Source organism: Culex pipiens, chromosome 3 (assembly GCF_016801865.2).
Source record: "Culex pipiens pallens isolate TS chromosome 3, TS_CPP_V2, whole genome shotgun sequence".
NCBI lineage: Eukaryota > Metazoa > Arthropoda > Insecta > Diptera > Culicidae > Culex > Culex pipiens.
The window spans coordinates 32457230-32467297 of NC_068939.1; the positions used below are offsets into that span (position 1 = coordinate 32457230).

General features: G+C 37.0%; 2 protein-coding genes across 4 annotated transcripts in view; one reads left to right on the forward strand and one right to left on the reverse strand.

Moving 5' to 3' along the window:
* The window catches only part of LOC120420572 (ribosomal protein S6 kinase alpha-5), a 72270-nt gene that overhangs the window by 54271 nt on the left and 7931 nt on the right, over positions 1–10068 (forward strand). For both annotated transcript variants that reach the window (XM_039583651.2, XM_039583650.2), the window contains exons 3-7: positions 4760–4828; positions 4899–5032; positions 5098–5298; positions 5362–5965; positions 6034–6149. In XM_039583651.2, the coding sequence (XP_039439585.1) occupies positions 4760–4828; positions 4899–5032; positions 5098–5298; positions 5362–5965; positions 6034–6149 (1124 nt within the window). The remainder of the gene's footprint in view (positions 1–4759; positions 4829–4898; positions 5033–5097; positions 5299–5361; positions 5966–6033; positions 6150–10068) is intronic.
* LOC120420576 (RING finger protein 150-like) lies at positions 6225–6879 on the reverse strand. 2 transcript variants are annotated; one of them, XM_039583654.1, is made up of 2 exons: positions 6726–6879; positions 6225–6669 (listed from the first exon to the last, which is right to left on the reverse strand). In XM_039583654.1, exons 1-2 carry the CDS (start codon positions 6773–6775, stop codon positions 6240–6242), a joined length of 480 nt encoding a protein of 159 aa, XP_039439588.1. In that variant the 5' UTR covers positions 6776–6879; the 3' UTR covers positions 6225–6239. The 2 variants fall into 2 exon arrangements, with proteins under 2 accessions (XP_039439588.1, XP_039439589.1); XM_039583655.1 differs by having other exon boundaries at positions 6736–6850.

Here is a 10068-nt window from a genome sequence, read left to right on the forward strand (position 1 = left end):
TTGAAGCAACTGGGAATAAATCTTGCTTAATGAGTATTAAATTATTATAATTAGGTAAACTTTTAACAGGTTGAAGTTATTTCATCAAAACAATATTAACTCCTTGCCTCCAAATTAAAATTGAGATTTTTTTACGTTTTTGTTTACCATGATCAAATGAGATGAAAATCGAATTTGTGCAAAAAGAATTAATTCAATTGGTTGAATACCTAGTACTAAAAAAATAACAATTTGAATTAAAAGAATTATGGAGCATTGGTGCAACTACAGGTTAGAGGGTTAAATGTGAAAAATAGAAGATTTTTTTGTGGAATGATGTTACTTTATCGTATAATTTAAATCATGTTGCATAATAATACAAAAAAAATCATTGGAAAATTACTTTCTATTGTTTGTTCTAAAAAAATGCAAAAATATATTCAAAGCTTGCTTCAAATATTTGAAAACATTGGGTTGTTTGGAGTAAAACCAACACTAAAAAGCTTTACCATTTGTTCAAGAGCTGAAACCAGTGTTGTTCATGAAAAACATAATTTATGCATGTTTTTTTTTCTCATTTCAATAAACTGGTCACAGAGGCAAGTTTAAAATTTCTCATCAAAAAATACCAAAATACATTTTCTTGTAGTTGAATGATTTTTTTGCATGTAGTCAAGCTGTTAATTGATCTTCACACTTATTTAAACTATTAATGTTGATGTTCTATACAATTTTGTTGCATAATATAAATTAAAACCACCAAGATCATAACAATTTTCAATAAATTTAAAATTTCCCGGGAAATTGGCTGAAAATTTCCCGTTTTCCAGGAAATTGGACGCTTTAGTGCATATCAAAATCTAATTGCTAGGAATTTGAAGACATGTTGGTATAAGAAAAAAAATCATAAATATTTCATATTTGAAGGTTTCTCTGAAAATATTAATATCTTAACAAAGACTGACTGAATTGAATTCTCGCTTACTTTTTCAAAAAGTCCTATGTATATAAGATGTTTTGAAAAAGTAATCTAGAATTCATAAAAAAGTTAGTTTTTTTCTAAATTCACAAAAATACGGATTAAATCAAAATGTGAAATACAAATATTGTTTCGCAATGATTAGTTGTAAAACGAAAATATTTATTTTTTCAAAATAGTTTTAAACGAGCCCAAAAATGCAAAATATGATTTTCTATGCAGAAAAAATCATTTTAAATTATTTTCAATTATTCAGACATTAACATTCATTGAAATTAAGTAGTTTTTTGAAAAAAAAAATTTAGGTTAAAAAAGATGGTAAAAATCTGTTGTTCGTAAAACTCGTGACGAACACATGCAAACCCAAAGTCAAAGTTTCAAAAACACGTAATTAAAAAATGAAATATTTTGTGTGTTTGGGCTCGTTTAAAACTATTTTGAAAAAATCTCAAAAAAGACATATTTTTGTCAGTATTTAGATATTTTTTAAACTAATCATTGCAAAACTACTTTTGTATAATGTTTATGTATAATTTTGCTTGCAATGCTTAATACAAAAAGTTGAAATTTTGAAGCTTGAAACTTTGAAACTTAAAAAACACACATTCTTGAAAATAGCCTTTTTACCAAAATTTTGAAAAAAGAGCGAAAGAGCCGTTCAAAAGAGCTGCTCTTTTTATTGAGCGAACGAAAATGAGCGGCTCCTAAAAAACAACAGTGTTTGGCCCTTTTGAAATGTTAGTCTTGATTTAAAAAAAAAATCATAATATTGTTTTCGAAAACATCGGAAAATTGCACAAATCTCGGGTTAGTTTTCAAAACGTCCTAAGAGCCAAACCCCTCAAGTGGAGAAAAACGATGAACAAGTTTTTGACCATTATTTTAATTCTTATTAGTATGTAAGAGGGTTTCAAAGGCATATTTTTAGTCAAAATCATTGCTTTGACTATAAGCTATGGTAGCCATATCAAGTGAATAAAAAAAATAGCAATTTATGTGTTTTAGCCTTGTTTTATCACACCAGGTTGATTCGACCTTTTACATGAGCAAATTGTTTCATACGTCCCTGTACTTGGGACTTTTTTTGAGTTAGAATGACAATATGACCATTGGCAAAATTGATTTTTGCAATTCCGTCGTGAAACTACTTACTTTTCCTGTCATTCTTGAACGACGAAATAGCCTACTTTTCTGTACCAAAAATAACAGAATCGAATAACAACACTTTTCAAAATAAATGCTGAAAAGTTCTACTTTTCAGCACTAAAATGGGTGCTGAAAAGTTGAACATTTCAGCACTTGTTTCGAAAAGTAACACTTTTCAACATTTTTTTGATTTAAACGATTTATTGACACAATACATGAAAATTTGACTTAAAATTTCACTCAATGGGTGTTTTTCGGAATTGCAAAAAATGTTGTATGGAACTCGTTGCAAAACTTGATTTTTTCAGCACTCTTCGTATTTATCCAACTCGGTGAACCTCGTTGGGTAAATGTACGACTCGTGCTGAAAAAATCCTCTTTTTGCAACTTGTTGCATAAACTACTATTATTTTGTGATTAAAACACATTTAAATCAAACATTCTTATTTTGAACATCGTTTCAACACCCCCCGCAAAGAGAGCAGTCGATGTTTTGTGTTTTTGGAGGAGATTGGGAGAAAACATCGCAGAGGAGAAAAGTCCAACTGACAGATTTTATTCTCTCTCTCTCGCGTTGGCTCATACCAGCGTTGCCACAACGTACAGATATTTGAGCACATAAAAAATGCTCAAACGAGTTTAACTTCTAAGCTAAACATCATTTTCCCAAAATGAATAAGTCAAAAGTTCTGGAAAATGATCCTCTTTTTGGTGAACAAATCAATCCTTTGTTTGATTGCTGAAATCAAATGAAAACAATAGTTTTGAGCTTTGAATATGTGCTCAAATATCTGTACGTGTGGTAACGCTGGCTCATACGCCAGCTGAGAGCACGAACAAAAGGACGAATTGGGTCCTAAAATGAAGCTTAGATTGCTGATATTATTGTTTACAGCGATAAAGCTCATTTTTCTGAGTACAATGACCCTTTGTACGACCACAAAGAGTTTAAAATGGATTTTTAAATCAATTTTGAAAAATTAACCTCGTGGTCCTTCTTGACAGAAAAGTTCCTACTTGACAGCTCGTTCCAAGGGGATCATAGTTGATCCATCGAAAAAATGTTGTCTTGTCATTATTTTTTTTTGCATTAAAATGAAAAAAAGTGATCAGAAATGATTTTTGATCGTGTTTTTTACAGTTGTACATAAAAATTTACATAGGGCTTTAGTACCCAATTACCACTGATTTGTTTATCTTTCCTTCAGTGGTCCATAGGACCTTGAAGAGCACGGGGTTCCTGGAGTTTTCAGAGGGCGTTTATGCGTGATAAGATGGATGCGGTCATTATCGCTCGTTCCTGAACAGATTCTGCATCTTGATTTTGTGTTGATTCAGGCTGCCACACAAAATGATGATTTTGGGGTAAGCTAGCCGTCTCTGCCGGGATAAACGACTGAAACTTCGTTTTGCTGGCTGGCAAATTGGAAAATATTCTTCGCGCATCCTTTAGGTCATATAATCAGCGCAATGTATTTAACGAGATAACAAATATTCATCTTCTTTCGTAAAAATTCATGTGCCCACAATAATTAAGCAATTATTATTGCACTTACGTCCTTTTCCTATGAGCGTAAGTACATTTTTGAAATTACCAGTCAAAAAAGTTACCTAAAAATGGCTTTAACTTGAAAACGGTGTGCTTTATCAAAATTTCACTAAAGTACTTTTTGATTGCAAATCAAACTAGGAAAATGAAAAATGAAGTTGTAAAATTTTTGTGACCAATATTTCGATTTTTTTAAAAAAAATCAGTATTGATTAAAAAATTCATAACTCGGTCAAAGATTTTTTGCACAACCTTGGAAATTTCTGAAAAGTTGGCATTTAATGTCCCCTAAAACAAATAAAAAAAATGTTTTTTCGCAAATCCAGCTTTAGTGACAAAAAGTGAAATTAAAAATCACCAAAAAAGTTTTTACCTTGTCAAATTTTTTTTCAGTGCGGTTCTTATCCATACCTACAACTTTGCCCAAGACACCAAATCGATCAAAAAATCCCTTCAAAAGATACAGATTTTTTAATTATCATACATCATTTTTGTATGGACTGCTGCCAAATTTGTATGGAAAATTATATGGACAAACTAATGATGCAAAATGGCTTCTTTGGGCACCAAAAAAGATTCAGTCAGATTAAAAAATACAAAAAAAAAAACGAATGACCGAAATCTGAGAGAATTGCTCATTGCCAAATGACCATCTCATATTCATCGAACTTTGATGGCCGATACAGCAAACCGCGGTTCGATATGTCAAAGGTCTTGGGTTCGAGTCTCGATATCGGCACTTTTTTTTGGGTTGATGAACTGTTTTGAAAATAAACCCATGAGAATAACACTCTCGCCAATCTCGGGATTTATCCTCTTTGTCCGTTCACAGTACCTTTATGCTACCAGATCGTGTTCTTTATTTTCTCGGATGGCTCTGCCCAATTGTGGGTGTATAAACATATGGAACACAATAGCTCATAGGACCTTTTTTTTTAAAAAAAAAAAAACTCTAGAAATATCATGAAAAAGTTATTGAAATATATTGTTTATATTTGTCGCACAATCTGCTAATCTGCTTTTTAGGTGTGGAAAAAACATCTTTGTAACTGTATCTTAACTGTAACACAGTACTAATGTTGTCCCTTTCTATCTCTTTGTTTCAGTAAAACTATGCGAAGACGACAAAGTGAGCATAGACGACTTCAAACTACTCAAAGTGCTGGGCACCGGTGGTAAGACCCGACGTGTTTTAGATTCAAACCTGCATCCTTCTCATCCTTACCTCTTTTTTTCTTCTTCTAGCGTACGGCAAGGTCTTCCTGGTGCGCAAGATCGGCGGCGTCGACGACAACAAGCTGTACGCGATGAAGGTGCTGAAAAAGTCCACCATCTGCCAGAAGAAGAAAACGGCCGAGCACACCAAAACCGAGCGGCAGGTTCGTGTATCCCATCCGAATTTAGGAGACTCTGTTTCTAACATATTTTTTTTTCTTCCGCCTAGGTCCTCGAGTCGATCGAGCGCTCGCCGTTCCTGGTGACGATGCACTACGCCTTCCAGACGGACTCCAAGCTGCACATCATCCTGGACTACGTGAGCGGGGGCGAACTGTTTACGCATCTGTACAACAAGGAGCACTTTACCGAGGACGAGGTCCGGATCTACATCGCCGAGATCATCGTGGCGCTCGAGCAGCTGCACAAGGTTTGTCGCGGTTTCTGAATGCGGGGGTTTTGTGATGGCTGACTTGGTTTTTCTTTTTTGCAGCTGGGCATCATCTACCGGGACATCAAGCTGGAGAACATCCTGATCGACGCGAACGGCCACATCGTGCTGACCGACTTTGGGCTGTCCCGCGAGTTGGTGTTTGAGAACGAACGGGCGCACAGCTTTTGCGGCACGATCGAGTACATGGCGCCGGAGATTGTCAAGTCGAACCAAAACGGACACGACGCGTCCGTCGACTGGTGGTCCGTGGGAGTGCTCACGTTCGAGCTGCTCACCGGCAGTTCTCCGTTCAGCTCGGAGGAACCGGCCACGCAGACGGAGATTTCCAAAAAGATCACCAACACCGAGGCGGTCATTCCGGAGCATCTTTCCCGCGAGGCGAAAGACTTCATCCGGAAGCTGCTGGTCAAGGACCCCCGGCGGAGACTGGGTGGTGGCACCGCGGACGCGTCCGAGCTCAAGTCCCACTCGTTCTTCAAGAGCATCAACTGGCGCCAGCTGGCGGAGAAGAAGATTGCCGCCCCGTTCAAACCGGTCATCGAGGACGAGCTGGACACGAACAACTTCAGTGACGAATTTACCCGCCAAACGCCCGTCGACTCACCCGCGTCCGCGCCACCCAACTCGGAGCGACTGTTTCGAGGTAGGTTCATTTTGGTGGATAGACAACATTTGGCAGTTCATTAACCCGTAACAACGTTTCCGTTTCAGGATATTCATACGTTTCATCCAGCTTACTATCGAGTAAAGTCGTCGATAGAAACAAATACATGAGGCACAAGAATACTCGGCCCCAGGAGGCGTCCATCCGGCGGCACACCAGCAAGGTAAGTGGGAATCCAACTTATGTTCTACACTACAAAATTTATTAAATTTCCATCAAAATATAAATAAAACCTCACGTCCACCTCAAATTTTCACACCAAATCATGTCCGCTCGGTGGCTGCCCACTGTTACTGCCGGCAGCCGCCGAAGGCGCTCGCGATCGCGACCTGGCACCCCGACTCCGGCTTCGGCTCTGCCCACCGGTCGCCGCCCCCCGTCGTCTGGCCCGTCGGCGACCGTGTACCGACTGCTGGCGTGGCCGGACGGCCGACGGAAGCACCTCGGTGGTAATGATGGTGGACCCCCCAATGGCACCGCGCATCATTGGCGGCATAATGTGCCACTGCCGAGCGGGTGGCGGGATTGGGGGTGGCTTCAGTTCCTGGTTTCGGCACACGGGACAGGTGGTTTTGTCCACGAGCCAGCGGTCGATGCACGGTTCGTGGAAGGCGTGTGCGCAAGAGAGGTATTTCGCCGTCTGGTCGTCCTGCAGCAGCGGGTCCATGCAGATGGGGCAATTTCTGGGAGTGAGGGAGAGGTTTTGGGTAAGGTTTTGGGAATGTATTCTGGAGGTTACCGAATCGAACCATCGGAGGAAGGTTTTGGCTTTTCGGATGTAGATGCCATTTGAGGTCGAAAGCAATCGAAAGGTTGGCTTTTTGGCAGTTGTTGTCGAAACTGGGAATCAGCTGTCAAAACGTTTAGCCAGCCTACTGAGGGTGATATAAGCTCCTTCTTCTCGGCTCTTTGATTGCACACAGTGGTCAATCAACCCCTCTACAACCTAAGCCCGCCTTTAGACGGGCTTCGATCTAAAAATTCGTCAAAAAACAAAATTTTAACCAATTTTTGATATTTTAAAAGCATTGGAAAGAAGAACTCTTAAAATTTTAGAAAATTTTAGAGTTGGAAGTTTGACTTGTTTTATGTGACTTTGCCAATGTTTTTAAAACATTATTTTTTTTAGGGGACAACCTTGGCTGCGTTTTTATTGACATTTCCTATATTTTAAATAAAAAGAAGTATGCAGTAATTTTTGTAGTAACCCAGATAATGGTATCATTCTATAGCGAAAAACCCGATTTAATCCCACCTGGGGTGAGATAGAGCCTTTCTTACTAAAGAATATAACAATAGTAGAACTTCTTCTTTAAATTCATAACAACGACTTTGTTTATTTATAACGTCAGTACAAAAGAAAGTCTAATGATGAAAGCAAAGTATTATAAATGATATGCTTTCCAAAAGAAATAAAAAACGCAATTTTCACCAAAAGAATATTTGTAATCGTACATATTCTTAATCAAACAAGAGTTTATGACAAACGCGAGCATAGCAAGCTTCCCATGCGTCAGTGACAACGCACACCGCGGCATTGAAAACTTTGAAAACGATATAAACGATGAAAAGCTTAGAAAGCTCCTATTGGAATCCAATGAACCCTGTTAAAGAAACTTACGAAATCGCGAAAAGTGAAGTCTACTTTTAGGCGATTTAAGGAGCACACGGGAAACAAATTGATTGTAGCCGGATGAATGTCCTATGTCACAAAAGTTTTTGCATAAACATTGGACAGTTATAAAAAACGGACAGGGCAAAAGAAACCGAAAAGCTACGATATCTTACATGTTGTAGGAAACATCGGTAGACAAGCTACTACAAAACGAGTATAAGTCGAGCCACAAAATATAGGCGCCAGCATTTCCGCGCCAGTATTCGAAGCTCAACTTGACAACTTGGCGACGAGGCGTCGAAAATAGTGCGTCCAATTTCCCGGGGTTACAAAATTCCCGGGAAACGGGAAATTTTCAACAAATTTCCCGGGAAATCCCGGGAATTCCCGGGAAATTAGAAATTTAACAAAAATTGTTCTGATCCTGTTTCTGATTAATATTTTGCAACATAATTGTATAGAACAGCAACTTTAATGGTCAAAATGAGTGTGAGGATCAATTAATGGCTTGAAAGCTTGTTAAAAATCATGCAACTTTGAGAAAATATTATAAATTTTCGAATGTTTTATGCTGTCTTTAAAATTGTACCACATAAAAAAATGATTAGTTATTTTTGTTGAGAAGTATATTTAATCAAAGTGTTTGGAGAGTGAAAATGTATGCTCCACAACAACAAAATTGCTTTTAAATTTGTCTCAGTGACCATAAAGTTGAACTGGAAAAAATCATGCAGAAATAATGTTTTTCATGGCAAATTACTTATTTCAGAACAAGTATTTTCAACTTGTGAATAAATAGATAATCATTGAATTTGCCCCTAAAAACTAATTTCTAGCGCTATTTAACTTGAAACACTATTTCATGAAATCACAACTCAAAGTTTTACAATATTTGAAGCGAGTTTTTGAAATATGGTTGCATTCTTTGGGTATATTTCATATCATACGCAGTTGTTTTTTAATGATTTTTCATGGTTGTGATTTTAGTTATATGGTTATATGGCCTAATAAATTAATTAGATTAAAATAATAATCATAGTGTAAAAGTTCGAATCCCGCGGCGGGCGCTCTAAAATTCTTTGTGTAAATATGGGTATTCGGCGCCGTCGCTCTGTGCCATACTTTCATACACTTATGAGCCCAGGGCGGCGAAGTCCTTGTAGATAAAAAGGAAGACACTAGTGGTTGGTACTAGCAATGGTGGCCGACAGCTATAAAGTCAACTTCGTTTTTTTCGTGTAAAAGTGGTTGAAATTTAACGATATATTTTCATATTTAAAATGTATTACTTCACAGTTACTTACAGTTATTTCTCGAAAACATTTAAACAAACTCTTCTCGAACAACCCTTTTGGAAAAAATTAATTATATCAATACAAGTTTAATCCAATTTGGTCAAAGTAAACAAAAATGGTGAACATCTTATTTTCAAATGAAATAACAAAAAAAAAATCTTTAAAATAGGTTGTCGAAAATAAAAAAGGTAATATTCATTCCATTATAGAGTAATTTGTGTTGCCCAACATATAAGCAATCAATATCCATAGTTGTGAATGCTTCAGAAATAAATATTATCTTAATTAAACCTTGACATGAAATTTACAGGCAAGCTGATTAGTTTAATATGAACAGTAGATTGAAATGAATCAAATCAAATCAGGTTCTCTAATTATTATTTTTTGTATGACTTCAAAACATTGGTGCCAAAAAGGTATGAAAATGTATACTTCCGCTTGTATTTCGGGAATTCCCGGGAAATTTACAAATTTCCCGGGAAACGGGAAATATTTTTTTCCGGGAAATCCCGGGAATTCCCGGGAAATTATTTCCCGGGACGGGAAATTGGACGCTCTAGTCGAAAATCGATGCAGTGTGATTTTTTGACGATTTTTCCGATGAAAATTCATGCAAAGATGAAAATGACGTCCAGCCATAAAGTAAAACCTATACCTTTCTTTAGTAAGAAAGGCAAAAAGTAAATCGCTCTAAAAATTGATCCGGATTGCCGATAGATGTCAAATTTGTTTCAGATGCTCACTCATGGTCTGTACTATGAATGTAGAAAGAAATTTCGGATAAAATCGGAAATGAAAAGTGTTGGCGAAGGTCACCAGGTGGGCTTTTACCTTTTTTTAGGGATTTTTTTTTTCTTTTGGTAGGTTAATCAAACGGCTCTAACTCCAGAACCAGATTATGGATCTTGTTGAAAATTTGGGAGGTTGTAGAGCTCGAAAAATGCATTTTTTGAGATAAATAAAAGATATGAAAATGAAAAATTTTGACCATATTTTCATTGAAAACTGTGTATTTTGTTGAAAAGTCTGGCCGCATCCGAAAACAGATGGATATTTCGAAATTCGGACTCAAAATGACCCTTGTTCAGCACACCAGCTTTCAAATGCACTTGGAACAATCAAAATCGAAAATAGGGGAGCCGAGGACTACGCGACACAAAATTTGGCAAAAA